Source organism: Dendrobates tinctorius, unplaced genomic scaffold, assembly GCF_039654945.1.
Source record: "Dendrobates tinctorius isolate UK_male_01 unplaced genomic scaffold, ASM3965494v1 ptg000047l, whole genome shotgun sequence".
Taxonomy (NCBI): domain Eukaryota; kingdom Metazoa; phylum Chordata; class Amphibia; order Anura; family Dendrobatidae; genus Dendrobates; species Dendrobates tinctorius.
In genome coordinates, this window is record NW_027361715.1 from 1,846,695 (window position 1) to 1,863,980 (window position 17,286).

The 17,286-nt window shown below is 46.4% G+C and overlaps 1 protein-coding gene across 6 annotated transcripts in view; it reads right to left on the minus strand.

Annotated features, from left to right (window-relative positions):
- Positions 1-15,271: 15,271 nt before the first annotated feature.
- Positions 15,272-17,286, minus strand: part of ZNF423 (zinc finger protein 423) — a 272,352-nt gene continuing 270,337 nt past the window's right edge. For all 6 annotated transcript variants that reach the window (XM_073576157.1, XM_073576158.1, XM_073576155.1 and 3 more), the window contains one exon: positions 15,272-15,952. In XM_073576157.1, the coding sequence (XP_073432258.1) occupies positions 15,923-15,952 (30 nt within the window). In that variant the 3' untranslated portion in view covers positions 15,272-15,922. The remainder of the gene's footprint in view (positions 15,953-17,286) is intronic.

The window sequence follows — 17,286 nt, forward strand, 5'->3', positions numbered from 1 at the left end:
GAAACTCCCCAGATCTCCATCCCGTTCATAACTTGTGCTCTTGAAAAAGCAGGATAGAGAAACAAAGCAGAAATTGTTATAAACGCCAAGCATTGATGAGACAAGAATAGGCAGTGAGTCAGGATTTGGCCCAGAAACGGATATCCGGCTGCCAGGGTGAAGAGCAGAAGTCTTGAAAAATAAGGCACAACACTAAATATTGAGTCTTTACATAAACTTGCTTGTATTTGTCAAAAAAGTAAAAAAAAAACAAAAAAAAAAACCTGATGCTGATAATTATATTTCAGCAAGGATAGAAATATCCGACGAAAAGATCTAACACTGAAGCAGCAAAGCGTGAAAAACCAAAATTTGTGTCAGTCTTAGGCTAGTTTCACATTAGCGTTTACGGCCGCAGCGTCGGGCTGCGCACGGCTGCCGCTAAGCCCCGCCTCCGCCGGTAGCTCCGCCTACGGACGCATGACGCTGCATGCGTCCTGCGTCCCCTATCTTTAGCACTGGGGACGCAGGCCGTGCGCAGTATGCGTTTGGCGGCGCATGCGTCCTTTTGACGGTGCGCCGACCAGCGCCAAACGCAACCTGTTGCATTTTGGTTGCGCTCGGCGCACCGTCAAAAGGACGCATGCGCCGCCAAATGCTTACTGCGCACGGCCTGCGTCCTCAGTGATAAAGATAGGGGACGCAGGACACATACAGCGTCATGCGCCCGTAGGCGGAGCTACCGGCAGAGGCGCGGCAGGGGGCGGGGCTTAGCTGCGGCCGAGCGCAGCCCGACGCTGCGGCAGTAGACGCTAATGTGAAACTAGCCTTAACATTTTTAGCCATGATTGTACAATAAGGAAGAAAAATAGGGGACAATGTGGAGGCACGGAGGGGCATCATTACTATGTAGGGCACTGGTTATGGTTTTTGTGGTGTTGGGAAATGTGAGGAGAGGGCTGGAAAAGTGATGAGCCACAGATGCCCAAGTGTCGCATTCTAAAGAGACAAGTCATGGATGAAAGAAGTGGTCGTGGCGGTCTGGGCCAAATTGGAATAAAGGATAAATATTTGTCTCCCAATATAATAGGGTGTTTATAATGAGCTCTGATTCCTAACAACCTACTTAAATGTGCAGGTTGTAACCCAGGAGAGGCATGTTTGCCCATTCACACTGTCAGGGCCGGACTGGGACTAAAATTCAGCCCTGGCATTTGAAGTTACACAGGCCCACTAGTCACATGGTGACTATATAATATCTTTGTACACTTGTAGTTTACAAGAAGTGAGAGATTAACACGACTATATAACATGTAGTCACAGCTGTGCCCAGTATTTCAGCTCAGTCCTATTTATTGCTTTTAGGTACAGTACTCCTCCCAAATCTCTGTCCCCTTTTGTATGCATGATTACAGAATTCCTGGCAGAACTGCTCTCTATTGGGCAACCAGACCCCCTGGTCATAGCCGCCCCTATCATACCTCCCAACTTTTGAAGAAGGGAAAGATGGAGAAAGACTGCGGCCACGCCCAGCCACACCCATTTCACAACTAGTCACACCCATGTCCACGCCTAATCGCACCCATTTAGCACTGCTGATCACACTGACTGGTACTGAGGGCACAGTGGCTGGCATTATGGGCACACTGACTGGCACTAAGGAAGAGAGAAAACAGAGAGAGAGAGAGAAAAAAGAAAACAGAGAGAGCGAGAAAGATAGGGGAAAGAAAGAAAGAACAGTGAGAGACAAAGAAAGAACAGTGAGAGACAGAGAAAGAACAGAGAGAAAGAAAGAGGGGAAAGAAAGAAAGAACAGAGACAGAGAAAGAACAGAGAGAGAAAGAAAGAAGTAAAGAAAAGAAAGAAAGAACAGAGAGAAAGAGAGGAAAGAAAAAGAAAGAGGGGAAGAAAGAACAGAGAGAGAAAAAAGAAAGATTAGAGAGAAAGAAAGAACAGAGAGAGAAAGAAAATGAGGGAAAGACAGAACAAAGAATGAAAGAACAGAGAAAGAAAGAAAAAGAGAGAAAGAAATAAAGAAAGATTCTACAAAGATACTATAGCAGCCCGGCTCCCATTGTAGTGCCCACCTGAGCCTCCCGGTGCAGGACCTATCATGATCCGCTCACATGGCCGGCATCCCCGATTCCAAGGCGATCCTGCTGTCTGCGCTGCCGGAGGAGGACACAGTGATGGATCTGAAGCATTCCTGGTTCCGTCACAATCTCCTCAAGAAATTATCTCATTTCCGGTCAGCTTCCAGCATATCACTTCAGGTGGAACGTCAGGTGTGTGTTTTAAAATGCTCCTCGGGGCTCCGCCGTGTACTCCTGTGTCCGTGGGAAAAGCCCGCTTTGTATGCTTCGTACACACTTGGCTCCGCTCCGTACATCCCGTACACATATGGCTCCACTCCATACACACACGGCTCCACTCCGTCCACCTTGTACACGCGTGGCTCCTCTCCGTACACCTCGTACAGGCGTGGCTACTCTCCGTACACCTCGTACACGCGCGGCTCCGCTCCGTCCACCTCGTACACACGGCTCCTCTCCGTACACCTCATACACACACGGCTCCACCTCGTACACACACACGGCTCCGCTCCGTACACCTCGTACACACGGCTCCTCTCCGTACACCTCGTACACACGGCTCCTCTCCGTACACCTCGTACACACGGCTCCTCTCCGTACACCTCGTACACGCGTGGCTCCTCTCCGTACACCTCGTACATACGGCTCCTCTCCGTATACCTCGTACACACGGCTCCTCTCCGTATACCTCGTACACACGGCTCCTCTCCGTACACCTCGTACACGCGCGGCTCTTCTCCGTACACCTCGTACACGCGCGGCTCCTCTCCGTACACCTCGTACACGCGCGGCTCCTCTCCGTACACCTCGTACACACGGCTCCGCTCCGTACACCTCGTACACACGGCTCCGCTCCGTACACCTCGTACACACGGCTCCGCTCCGTACACCTCGTACACACGGCTCCGCTCCGTACACCTCGTACACACGGCTCCGCTCCGTACACCTCGTACACACACGGCTCCTCTCCGTACACCTCGTACACACACGGCTCCGCTCCGTAAACCTCGTACACACGGCTCCGCTCCGTACACCTCGTACACACACGGCTCCGCTCCGTACACCTCGTACACACACGGCTCCGCTCCGTACACCTCGTACACACACGGCTCCGCTCCTTACACCTCGCACACACGCGGCTCCGCTCCGTACACCTCGCACACACGCGGCTCCGCTCCGTACACCTCGTACACGCGGCTCCGCTCTGTACACCCACGGCTCCGCTCCGTACACCTCGTACACGCGGCTCCGCTCCGTAAACGCGTGGCTCCGCTCCGTACATCTCATACACACATGGCTCCGCTCCGTACACCCCGTACACACGCGGCTCCGCTCCGTACACCTCGTACACACGCGGCTCCGCTCCGTACACCTCGTACACCCGCGGCTCCGTACACCTCGTACACACGCGGCTCTGCTCCGTACACCTCGTACACACGCGGCTCTGCTCCGTACACCTCGTACACACGCGGCTCCGCTCCGTACACCTCATACACCAGCGGCTCCGCTCCGTACACCTCGTACACACGGCTCCGCTCCGTACACCTCGTAGAAACACGGCTCTGCTACATCCACACTGTAAATCCTGACCCCCACACATACTTACCTCAACCAGTACCATGACAACAGCAGAGTCTTGCAGAGGCAAGGCTGTGCGCACAGGACCTGTGATGAGGTCACAGGAGGGGTGGAGTCAAGGGTGACATGAATGGGGGTCTGGACAAAGGCTCCTGATCATGTGACCCCCTGACTCCTCCCCTCCTGTGACCTCATCACAGGTCCTGCGAACAGAGTGAGCAGGCAAGCGAGTGCGACGCTGTGAGTGGCTGTGGCGGGTCTCACGCTAAGATGGGGTGCGTGGCGGCTTATCTCCCTGCAGTGCGGGAGGAACTTTAAACTATCACCGCCGTGCCCGCAGAGGGCCGGCGGCAGGAGCAGCAGTGCAGCAGCTGGCAAGCGGCCAGATGATCGGGAGCTGCCGCCCGCGGCCCACATGACAGCGGCCCAGCGGGAAAATGCCCGGTTGGTTATATTGCCAATCCGGGCCTGCACACTGTAGGCTTATAGCAAAAGAGGCATGTTTTAGATGATAGGACCCATCAGAGAAGTGTCACCTTGTTGTAGTTGATGGGCTCACATGAAATGGCCAATTATGCACTAAGAACCTTCACTTTTGTAAGTAATTTTTTAATTTTTTTTACTTTTTATTACAGTTTACGCTGCAATTATGATAGATTTTGTGTTAGCATATATATTGGTCTCGAGTGCTGCTGCGTTCCTACTTTTTGCAAGTTATGTATTCATTGCAGTAGGCACCTGTTCCCACTATATGGAGGTGCTGGTCAGGTTTTTGTTCATCTAGTCTACATCATGTAATTAAATGTGTTGTGGGCTGGAACTAAAAATCACTTCATCAAGTCATAAATCAGCTGAGACTACCTCATAAACAAGTAGATAAAAAAGATACAAAAAGGCGAGCTCACTGACAAATTCTCAATAAACTCATTCTGCAGCTAGCAATAGACAGTAACACAGAGGCTAGAAAAGATAAACAATGCAAAATTTTGAACAAAGCCTAATTTGCAAACATCAGTTTTAACCCCAAATAATAAACATTCCCAATGGTGGGCTACCCATATAATTATTATTATTCATTTAAAGGGAATCTGTCAGCAGCTATTTGCTATGTAATCTGAGGACACCATGATGTAGGGGATGAGACACTGAATTCAGGGATGTGTCATATATTAGGCTGTGCGCTGTTGTTTTCATACAATGAATGTTTTCTGACCAGGAGATTATCACTGCCTGGACTATAGCTCATGTTAGCACTGGTCCAACTCTGCCTCCTCCTCTGATAAACAGCTCACTGTCCACTGTGGTGTGGGCGGGGTCAGCTTTCTGAGCTCTGCTACATGCTACAGCTAAAAATTCTGATTGTGTCGATAAACCCAGTAAACGAAGTGATACACTGCTGCAATTCTCTTCCCACATTATGCTGCACTAAGATGAGGTAGCAAAAACGTGCTGAAAGGTTCCCTTTAATTGCGAGCTATGGCTCATTATGCATGTACCGTATATACTCGAGTATAAGTCGATCCGAGTATAAGTCGACCCCCCTAAATTTGCCTCAAAAACCTGGGAAAACTTATTGACTCGAGTATAAGTCTAGGGTGGGAATTGCCGAAGATACTGGTATATTTAATGCTGCACAACATACAGTATGCCCCCAAAATGCTGCACAGTGAATGCTGGCCCAAATAATGCTGCACAACATACAGTATGCCCCCAAAATGCTGCACAGTGAATGGTGGCCCAAATAACGCTGCACAACATATGTCCCCATAAATGCTGCATAGTGAATGGTGGCCCAAATACCGTAATGCTGCCCCCAAAGTGATAGGATTACTGGTAATCCTATCATGTTGCTGCCGCTGCCCCTGCTGGAATTAAAAAAAAAAAACACACTATATACTCACCTACGTTGATGACAGCTGCTCCTGAGCGTCGCCGGCTCTTCAGTGACTCAGGCAGAGGGCGCGTGCTTTCCACGTCATCGCGCCCCCTGCACGTCACTGCCGGAGGACGGGAGAGAGCGGCGCGCAGAGATTTTGAACGCCGCTGCGGCCCTATCATCACCTGCCGCCGCCAGGACGCTGCAGGGGGCCGCAGACGAACACCGGGGACCGCGGAGACGACTGGGACCGCGGAGATGACGGGGACCAGGTAAGTTGGCACCGTGACCTGAATATAAGTCGAGGGGGGTCTTTTTCAGCCGCAAAAGGGGGCTGAAAAACTCGACTTATACTCAAGTATATACGATATACACTCACTGGCCACTTTATTAGGTACACCATGCTAGTAAGGGGTTGGACCCCCTTTTGCCTTCAGAACTGCCTCAATTCTTCGTGGCAGAGATTCAACAAGGTGCTGGAAGCATTCCTCAGAGATTTTGGACCATATTGACATGATGGCATCACACAGTTGGCGCAGATTTGTCGGCTGCACATCCCTGATGCGAATCTCCCGTTCCACCACATCCCAAAGATGCTCTATTGGATTGAGATCTGGTGACTGAGGAGGCCATTTGAGTACAGTAAACTCATTGTCATGTTCAAGAAACCAATCTGAGATGATTCGAGCTTTATGACATGGCGCATTATCCTGCTGAAAGTAGCCATCAGATGTTGGGTACATTGTGGTCATAAAGGGATGGACATGGTCAGCAACAATACTCAGGTAGGCTGTGGCGTTGCAACGATGCTCAATTGGTACCAAGGGGCCCAAAGAGTGCCCAGAAAAAATTCCCCACACCATGACACCACCACCACCAGCCTGAACCGTTGATACAAGGCAGGATGGATCCATGCTTTCATGTTGTTTACGCCAAATTCTGACCCTACCATCCGAATGTCGCAGCAGAAATCGAGACTCATCAGACCAGGCAACGTTTTTCCAATCTTCTACTGGCCAATTTCGATGAGCTTGTGCAAATTGTAGCCTCAGTTTCCTGTTCTTAGCTGAGAGGAGTGGTACCCAGTGTGGTCTTCTGCTGCTGTAGCCCATCTGCCTCAAAGTTCGACGCACTGTGCGTTCAGAGATGCTCTTCTGCCTACCTTGGTTGTAACGGGTGGCAATTTGAGTCACTGTTGCCTTTCTATCAGCTCGAACCAGTCTGCCCATTCTCCTCTGACCTCTGGCATCAACATGGCATTTCCGGCCACAGAACTGCCGCTCACTGGATTTTTTTTCTTTTTCGGACCATTCTCTGTAAACCCTAGAGATGGTTGTGCGTGAAAATCCCAGTAGATCAGCAGTTTCTGAAATTCTCAGACCAGCCCTTCTGGCACCAACAATCATGCCACGTTCAAAGGCACTCAAATCACCTTTCTTCCCCATACTGATGCTCGGTTTGAACTGCAGGAGATTGTCTTGACCATGTCTACATGCCTAAATGCACTGAGTTGCCGCCATGTGATTGGCTGATTAGAAATTTAGTCTTAACACACAGTTGGACAGGTGTACCTAATAAAGTGGCCAGTGAGTGTATATCTCTCTCTATATACAGTATATAATCTGTCAGCAGGATATACAGTTAGGTCCATATATATTTGGACTGAGACAACATTTTTCTAATTTTGGTTCTAGACATTACCACAATGAATTTTAAACAAAACCATTCAGATGCAGTTGAAGTTCAGACTTTCAGCTTTCATTTGAGGGTATCCACATTAAAATTGGATGAAGGGTTTAGGAGTTTCAGCTCATTAACATGTGCCACCCTGTTTTTAAAGGGCCCAAAAGTAATTGGACAATTGACTCCAAGGCTATTTCATGGGCAGGTGTGGGCAATCCCTTTATGTCATTCTCAATTAAGCAGATAAAAGGCCTGGAGTTGATTTGAGGTGTGGTGCTTGCATTTGGAAGGTTTTGCTGTGAAGGAAACATGCGGTCAAAGGAGCTCTCCATGCAGGTGAAACAAGCCATCCTTAAGCTGCAAAAACAGAAAAAACCCATCCGAGAAATTGCTACAACATTAGGAGTGGCAAAATCTACAGTTTGGTACATCCTGAGAAAGAAATAAAGCACTGGTGAACTCATCAATGCAAAAAGACCTGGGCGCCCACGGAAGACAACTGTGGTGGATGATCGCAGAATAGTCTCCAGGGTGAAGAGAAACCCCTTCACAACAGCCAACCAAGTGATCAACACTCTCCAGGAGGTAGGCGTATCAATATCCAAATCTACCATAAAGAGAAGACTGCATGAAAATAAATACAGAGGGTTCACTGCACGGTGCAAGCCACTCATAAGCATCAAGCATCAAAAGGCTAGACTGGACTTTGCTAAAAAAAATCTAAAAAAGCCAGCACAGTTCTGGAAGAACATTCTTTGGACAGATGAAACCAAGATCAACCTCTACCAGAATGATGGAAAGAGAAAAGTATGGCGAAGGCGTGGTACAGCTCATGATCCAAAGCATACCACATCATCTGTAAAACACGGCGGAGGCAGTGTGATGGCTTGGGCATGCATGGCTGCCAGTGGCACTGGGTCACTAGTGTTTACTGATGATGTGACACAGGACAGAACTTCTGAACTTCAACTGCATCTGAATTGTTTTGTTTAAAATTCATTGTGGTAATATCTAGAACCAAAATTAGAAAAATGTTGTCTCTGTCCAAATATATATGGATCTAACTGTATACACAGTGGTAAAAATAAGTATTTGATACACTGCTGACTTTACAAGTTTTCCCTCCTACAAAGAATGGAGAGATCTGTAATTTTGGGTCATTGTCACGCTGGAAAACCCAGCCACGACCTATCTTCAATGATCTCACTGACGGAAGGAAGTTATTGGCCAAAATCTCACGATACATCTATTCTCCCTTCAGTATGGTGCGGTCTTCCTGTCCCTTTTGCTGAAAAACACCCTGAAAGTAGGATATTTCCCCCACAATGTGTCACGCTCGCGCCTTGGCTGATTGGCGCGAGCCGGGGGGTTATGGCCCCACTGTGCCACAAACCAGACTACCCTGGAAGGGGCTTAACTACGGCAGCTACCTCGGTCTTCACTGGAGCCTCTGATGGTGAGGTCAGGCTTGTACGGCAGGTAGCTGTCGGGTGCCACTACAGGGTGGTGTCTGACTGTGGCTGCTGATCCCACTCAGGGACAAGTCACTGGGACAGGTGTGACTGACAGGCATGCTGAGACACAGGGCAAGCATGGCTGAGACACAGGACAAGCAGGCACGGCTGAGACACAGGGCAAGCAGGCACGGCTTGGAGACACAGGGCAGGCTGGTACAGAAGAGACACAGCAGGCTGGCACAGCTTGAGACACAGGGCAAGCAGGCACGGCTTGAGACACTGGCAGGAAGGCACGGCTTGGAGACACAGGGCAGGCTGGTACAGACGAGACAGAGCAGGCTGGCACAGCTTGAGACACAGGGCAGGCAGGCGTGGTATATGAAGAAACAGGTAGAGACCTGTTCACACAGCGGGTGCCGGTACTGATACAGACAGGAAGGAGTGGAATGTGGAGGAACAGGCTTGGACCTGTTCACACAGTGGGTGCCGGTACTGATACAGACAGGAAGGAGAGGAATGTGAAGGAACAGGTTTGGACCTGTCACACAGCGGGTGCAGGTATGAATACAGGCAGGAGTGCGGAGTAGGCGGAGCCACAGCAGAGTAAACTGAACCACAAGGTCTGTGGAGAGAAGCTGCAGCAAGAGGTTCTGTAGCGGCAGCAGGAGCGGAGCAAAGCTGAACCACAAGGTCTGTGGAGAGAAGCTGCAGCAAAAGGTTCTGCAGCAGCAGGAGCGGAGCAGGCAGAGCTGCAAGGGTGCAGCGGCACAGACAGAGCTGCAAGGGTGCAGAGGCTCAGACAGAGCTGCAAGGGTGCAGAGGCTCAGACAGAGCTGCAAGGGTGCAGAGGCTCAGACAGGGAGGACACAGGGAAAGGCACAACAGGGAGGGAAGCCACAGACAAGGAGACAGTACAAGACAAGGTACAGGGACAAAGACTCAATGACCAGGATATTCTGCCTCCTGGCAGGCGGAAGGACAAGTAAACAAAAAGCTAGGGCCAAGACAGAGACCAGGATATGCAGCCTCTTGGAGGGCAGACAAAGAACACAAAGCAAGGCTGAGTATTCCTACAGAGGAGATGCACAGAACAGGGCCTGGCTTCCTCAGCAGCAAGATACTGAGTTTAGACATTGCACAGGCAATGTTCCAGTGGATGGGGCAGGCCTAAATAGTCAAGGGCTCTAGGTAATTGGTCAGGGACAGATTAGACAGGTGCAGCCTGACTGCATAAGAAGCAGAGTTCAGGCGCCGCCCCCCCTATACACACACAGCTAGGAAGCATGCAGAAGAGGAGAGAAACAGAGCACAGGGCTGGCAGCAGACAGAAATCACAGCATGGCTTGGAGCAGTAAGTAAGTTGGTGTGCGGGAGATGGGAGGCCATGCAGCGATGCCAGCAGGGTTGTTACACAATGCTTCACAGTTGGGATGGTGTTCTTGGGTTGTACTCATGCTTTTTCATCTTAACAGGAGTGGAAATTATACCAAAAAGTTCTTCTTTGATCTCATCTGACCACATGACCTTCTCCCATGCCTCCTCTAGATCATCCAGATATTCATTGGCAAACTTCAAACTGGCCTGAACATATGCTGGTGTGAGCAGGGGGACCTTTTGTGCCCTGTAGGATTATAATCCAAGATGGCAGTGTGTTACTAACAGTAATGTTTGAGACTGTGGTCCCAGCTCTCTTCAGGTCATTGACCAGGTCCTCCCGGGTAGTTTTGGGCTGTTTACGAACCTTTCTCAGAATCATCCTTTCCCCATGAGACAAAATCCTCCAAGGAGCACCAGACCAAAGAAAATTGACAGTAATCTTATGTTTCTTCCATCCTCTAATTACCGAGCCAACCATTGTTGCCTTTTCACCAAGCTGCTTCTCTATTATCCTGTAGGCCATCCCAGCCTTGTGCAGGACTAGAATTTTGTTCCTGGTGTCCTTACACAGCTCTTTGATCTTGGCCATGGTGGAGAGGTTGGAGTGTGATTGCATGTGTGTACCGGTGTCTTTTATACAGGTAACTAGTTCAAACAGGTGCAATTAATACAGGTAAGGAGTGCAGAGTAGGAGGGCTGCTTATAGAAAAACTAACAGGTCTGTGAGAGCTAGAATACTTGGTGGTTGGTAGGTACTTTAAGCAATGAATTCTAATTTAATTATGTAAAAATCATACAATGTGATTTTCTGGATTTTCTTTAGATCCTGTTTCTCAGGTGAAGTGTACCTATGATAAAAATTACAAACCTCTCCATTCTTCGTAGGTGGGAAAACTTGCAAAATTGGCAGTGTATCAAATACTTTTTCCTCCACTGTATATACAGTTGTGCTCAAAAGTTAACATACCCCGGCAGAATTTTGGTTTCTTGGCTTTTTTCAGAGAATATGAATAACTAGTTTGCTACATTTTTGCACATTGGTTGTCGGGGGCGCAGGCAATTTCAGATAAAGTAAGCTGGTCAAATGTAAATGTAATTCATGAGCTGATGAACACAGACAGGTATTTATATATGTAGAATGGTAATACAATAAATTTGTTTGATAACTAGAGGTCAAAAAATGTTTTCCGGTTGAGGTGCCACCTGCAGGTCACTGTGACTTTCTGCAGGTTTATGAAAATGAATGTTTAAACTGTATTTAGTGATAAAATCGTGGATGTGTGGTTTGTATTGCTCTTTTCTTGCTGAAGGGAGGAAATTTACCTTTCAAATGGTGTATCATGTGTGTGTGCGGTGAAGTAATCAGCGAAAAAGCAGTGCATGTTTACAAATGTGTTTGCATATGAGACTCGCCATTTGTGTGGGTGGGGCGAAGAAATCACTGAAAAAGCAGTGCATGTATACAAATGTGTTTGCATATGTGACTCACCTGCAGTGAAGTGTGCAATCCTCCAATGTGCCTGAAATAGGCTGGGCAAGCACTTGAGCAAGCTGGAAAGACCCCAAGGCAAATGTTTGGATTTGTTTGTGATGTCTGTAAGCAGCTTTGTGTTAGTGTGCTGCCACCTGCAGGTAATTTGACCTTTCAAATGGTGCATCATTTGTTTGTGTGGGTGGAGTATGAGCCATGCAAGTGTGCAATTCAATGGACAGTGCATGTTTACAAATGTGTCTCTCCTGCAGTGAAGTGTGCAATCCTCCAATTTGGCTCAAATAGGCTGGGCAAGCAGTTCAGCAAGCTGAAAAGCCCCCAAGGCACATGCTTGGATTTGTTTGTGATGTTTGTAAGCAGCTTTGTGGTAGTGTGCTTTGGGGTAATGTGGTGCCACCTGCAGGTCATTTTTCCTTACTGCAGGTTTATGAAAATTAATGTTTAAACTGTATTTTGTGATCAAATCGTGGATGTGTGGTTTGTTTGGCTATTTTCTTGCTGAAGGGGACAAGTTTACCTTTCAAATGGTGTATCATTTGTGTGTGTGGGTCCAGTATGAACGGGGATACAAAGTAATCACTGAAAAATAGTTTTTAGAAATAATAGAATAGATAACACCAAAACGTTTTCTCCACTCATGGTCAGTGGTTGGGTGAAGCCATTTATTGTCAAACTACTGTGTTTTCTCTTTTTAAATCATAATGACAACCCAAACCATCCAAATGACCCTGATCAAAAGTTCACATACCCTGGTGATTTTGGCCTGATAACATGCACAGAAGTTGACACAAATGGGTTTGAATGGCTATTAAAGATAACATCCTCACCTGTGACCTGTTTGCTTGTAATCAGTGTGTGCATAAAAGCTGAGTGAGTTTCTGGGATCCAGACAGACTCTTGCATCTTTCATCCAGCCACTTCTGGATTGTGAGTAATGAGAAAGCAAAAGAATTGTCAACGGATCTACGGGAAATGGTGGTTGAACTGTATAAAACAGGAAAGGGATACAAAAAGAAATCCAAGGAATTGATAATGCCAATCAGCAGCGTTCAAACTGTGATTAACAAATGGATAATCAGGGGCTCTATAAAAACAAAACCACGGTCAGGTAGACCAATACAATTTTTTTCTACAACTGCTAGGAAAATTGTTAGGGACTCAAAGAAAAACCCACAAATAACATAAGCTGAAAAACAGGACTCTCTGTAAACTAATGGTTTCAAGGTGCACAATAAGGAGGCAATTGAAGAAAAAAATGGAAGCATGGCCAAGTCACCAGATGAAAGCCATTGCTAAGCAAATGCCACAAAGTATCTTGCCTACAATACGCAAAACAGCACAGAGACAAGCCTCAAAACTTCTGGAACAAGGTAATTTGGACTGATGTGGCCAAAAAGTTCAATAGTTCAATTTTGGTCTCCACCATAAATGCTACATTTGGAGAGAGGTCAACAAGGTCTATGGTGAAAGGAACACCATTCCTACTGTAAAGCACAGAGGTGGATCGCTGGTCAAAGTTGAAGGAAAGATGAATGCAAGTTATCAGGAAATACTGGAGCTAAATTTGCACTCATCAGCTCAGAAGCTGCGCATAGGACGTACTTGGACGTTCCAACATGACAACAATCCAAAACACAAGACCAAGTCGACCTGTCATTGGCTACAGCAGAACAAAGTGAAGGTTCTGGAGCGGCCACCTCAGTCTCCTGACCTCAATATAACATTGAGCCACACTGGGGAGATTTCAAGCGCACAGTTCATGCTAGACAGCACAGGAATTTACAGGAACTGGAGGCTTTTTTGCTAAGAAGAGTGGGCAGCTTTACCATCTGAGAAAATAAAGAACCTCATCCACAACTACCACAAAAGACTTCAAGCTGTCATTGATGTTAGAGCGGGCAAAACACGGTATCAACCCCTTCTTGCATTGGACGTACTATTCCGTCCATGTGACCAGTCCCATGGACAGAATAGTACGACATACGCGATCAGCGGCGCTCACGGGGGGAGCGCCGCTGATCGCAGCCATGTGTCAGCTGATTATCACAGCTGACACCCGGCACTATGTGTCAGGGGCGGTCACAGACCGCCCCCGACACATTAACCCCTGGCACACTGCGATCAAACATGATCACAGTGTACCGGGGCAAAGGGAAGAATCGCGCAGGGAGGGGGCTCCCTGCGCGCTTCCCTAAGACCCTCTCAGCAGCTCGATGTGCTCACGCTGCTCAGAGGGTCCCCTCCCTGCAGGCCCATGGATCCAATATGGCCGTGGGGGCCTTCGGGGTCCTACAGGGAGGTGGCTTTCTCAGTGCCTGCTGCGAGTTCTCCAAATGCGACATGGCGTCCGATCTCAATTCCAGCCAAAAGAGTCAAACGGCGCTGCTTCCCTTCCGAGCTCTGCCATGCGCCCAAATAGTGGTTTACCCCCACATATGGGGTATCACCGTACTCAGGACAAATTAGACAATAACTTTTGGGGTCAGGTTACCCTTGGGAACATAAAAATTGGGGGTAAAAAAGATCATTTTGTGGAAAAAATGATTTTTTAATTGTACGGCTGTATGTTATAAACTTCTGTGAAGCCCTTGGGGGTTCAAAGTGCTCACCACATATCTAGATAAGTTCCTTGGGGGGTCTAGTTTCCAAAATGGTGTCACTTGTGGGGGGTTTCCACTGTTTAGGCACGTCAGGGGCTCTCCAAACGTGACATGGCATCCGATCTCAATTCCAGCCAATTTTGCGTTGAAAAAGTCAGACAGCGCTCCTTCCCTTCTGAGCTCTGCCATGCGCCGAAACAGTGGTTTCCCCCCACATATTAGGTATTAGCGTACTCAGGACAAATTGCACAATAACTTTTGCAGTCCAATTTCTCCCGATACCCTTGGTAAAATAAAAAAAATTGGACCTGAAGTAATTTTTTTGTGAAAAAAAGTTAAATATTTTTTTTTTTCAAACATTCAAAAAATTTCTGTGAAGCACCTGAAGGGTTAATAAACTTCTTGAATGTGGTTTTGAGTACCGTCAGGGGTGCAATTTTTAGAATGGTGTCACTTTTGGGTATTTTGTATCATACAGACCCCTCAAAGCGACTTCAAATGTGATGTGGTCCCTAAAAATAAAATGGTGTTGTAAAAATGAGAAATCGCTGGTCAACTTTTAACCCTTATAACTTCCTAACAAAAAAAAAATGTTGGTTCCAAAATTGTGCTGATGTAAAGTAAACATGTGGGAAATGTTACTTATTAAGTTTTTTGTGTGCCATATTTCTGTGGTTTAAGGGCATGAAAATTCAAAGTTGGAAAATTGCGAAATTTTCAGAATTTTCGCCAAATTTACGTTTTTTTCACAAATAAGCGCAAGTTATATCAATGAAATTTTATCAATAACATGAAGTACAATATGTCATGAGAAAACATTGTCAGAATCACTGGGATCCATGGAAGCGTTGCAGAGTTATTACCTCATAAAGGGACAGTGGTCAGAATTGTAAAAATTGGCCTGGTCATAAACGTGCAAACCACCCTCGGGGGTAAAGGGGTTAAGAAATGGGGTATGTAAAGTTTTGAGCACAACGGTGTGTGTGTGTGTGTATATATATATATATATATATATATATATATATATATATATATATATATATATATATATATATACACACACATACATACACACACAAACATATATCAATCCAAAAATTTGAGCTAAACGTTAGGAAGAGACAAGAACCTGGAACTTTGGTTTTAAACTTATTTCCCTTTATTGAACTGTACTTTAGATTTTGCAAATCAGATAAAGTCACATTTATAAAGCAGACCATCCAGTTGCTGATTATATTCAATAGACCGTCCTCTGTGAACCGACAAATCCAATCAAAGCATTACATTTTTTATTTATTTTTTTTAAGTAAAAAAAAAAAAGTCAAAAATAATAAAAATGGAATAGACAGTTGCCAATCCATCACATCACAAAACACACAACTAAAAAAATAGCAATTAAATGATGCTGAAAAAGAAAAAAAAAATAGTAAAAAAAAAATTAAAAATAACACGCCAAGCTTTGAACTATCAATATAATACAAGAAGCAACAAAAGACGACAACATTGGAACTGATTATTCTAACACTATAAATTCAGTCAGAAGCAGAAGCTCTAAAGAACACTAGTAAGAAGCAGGACAATAAAAATACTGAGCATGAAATACTTTTAATCTCTCCCATTAATATTCATTTCCAGCTGCTTATAATAGCAGCGCCTCATGGCCAAATCATTAGAGTTTTACATCTGGGTTGCAAATGACACTTTGATTGGATGTAATGTTCAAATGGTTTTCCCCACTGTGCCTCCGTCAAGTCTTCTGCGGAGAGAAGTCCTGTAGTGCCACCGGCTCACTGTGCGTGCTGGCTCAACGTGTGGTTCTAAAGAGACGAAGAAAGGAGAAATGCATGAGGGGCGCAAGAATAGAAAGCGTGCCCATACCCTCCTACTCACTACCATTTATGAAGAGCTCCACATAAAAGCCTCTCAGTTATTACAAAAAAAGATGGAAAAAAAAATAAAAAAATAAAGCCGGTAAGGAATGGCTGCCAATATGACACGGACGTCTTTGTACTGATGCTGACATGAACACACATCACATTTTTGTCCCCTTGCCGCAGCCTTGTGCTGCCACCACGATCACAATTCATGCAGAGAGGAGAAGAGAAATAAGTAACGTCAGGAAAGGGAGAAAGTTGAACCCTGGGGGATATTTTTTTTTCCTTTCGGCAGTGAAAAAAAAAAAAAAATCCCTTCCCATCACCTTCAGGCCGTTTGCCGTATTGTATCCTTTGTTCTCCGCAACAACTAGAGAGAAGGTTCCTCTGCCAGGAGAAAAGAAATTGGCAGAGAAGAGGTGTTTACAGCCTAGAAATGCCTGAGCAGATCCAGATGACTTCCAAACCGCTCTACAGCAACACATTCATTTTGGTGATAACCTCTTCGGCGCCAGAGCCGTGGAAGCGCCTTCTCCGCGCGAAACGATCGTCGTTACTCCCTTTCAGCACCCGTTCTCCCGTTAACGTGCTTTTACAATAAAGCCTTGACTACTTTACCCGGTGAGTGTCATTCTTTCTACATTTTTGCAACATTAATTTTGGTGATAACCTCTTCGGCGCCAGAGCCGGCACCAGGCAAAGAAGCCACCGCTCGCCAAAAGACCCGAAGTGACGAGGGCAGGATAATCGCTTTCTTCCCCTTCATCATACTCGGATTACGACGACGCGGGATTTCCGGATCCTGACACTTGCCTTAAATTCTAAGTATACAGTTGGAAACGTTATCTAGTGTAGAATATTTAGCAGATTATTTAAAAGTATTAACCGATAAGATTCTGGGTAGGATGGCGAGGAAGAGCCACGAATGGTGGCAGGAGGGGCATCGGAATACCGAAATTCTACCTATACTAAACACTAGAACTGCCATCTGCAACTTTACTTTCTATATTATTTGTACTTTCTATAATTTCTACTAAAGAATTTTAATATTAAGTTAAAAATAATAAAATAAAACCTGAATTCTGCAGCAATGTAGCAAAGCCTTACGGAAGAGTGAGCGCAAGAAGCACTTGGCAGAAGCAGGGTGCTACTGTATGATGGCGATAGGGCACAGCATGTGAATGAATATGGACACCGGATTCACTAAATATCCAAGCACTGACTGTAAGCGCCACGTGACAGCAATGTAACAGAGGTGGACATATCATTGATGCAGC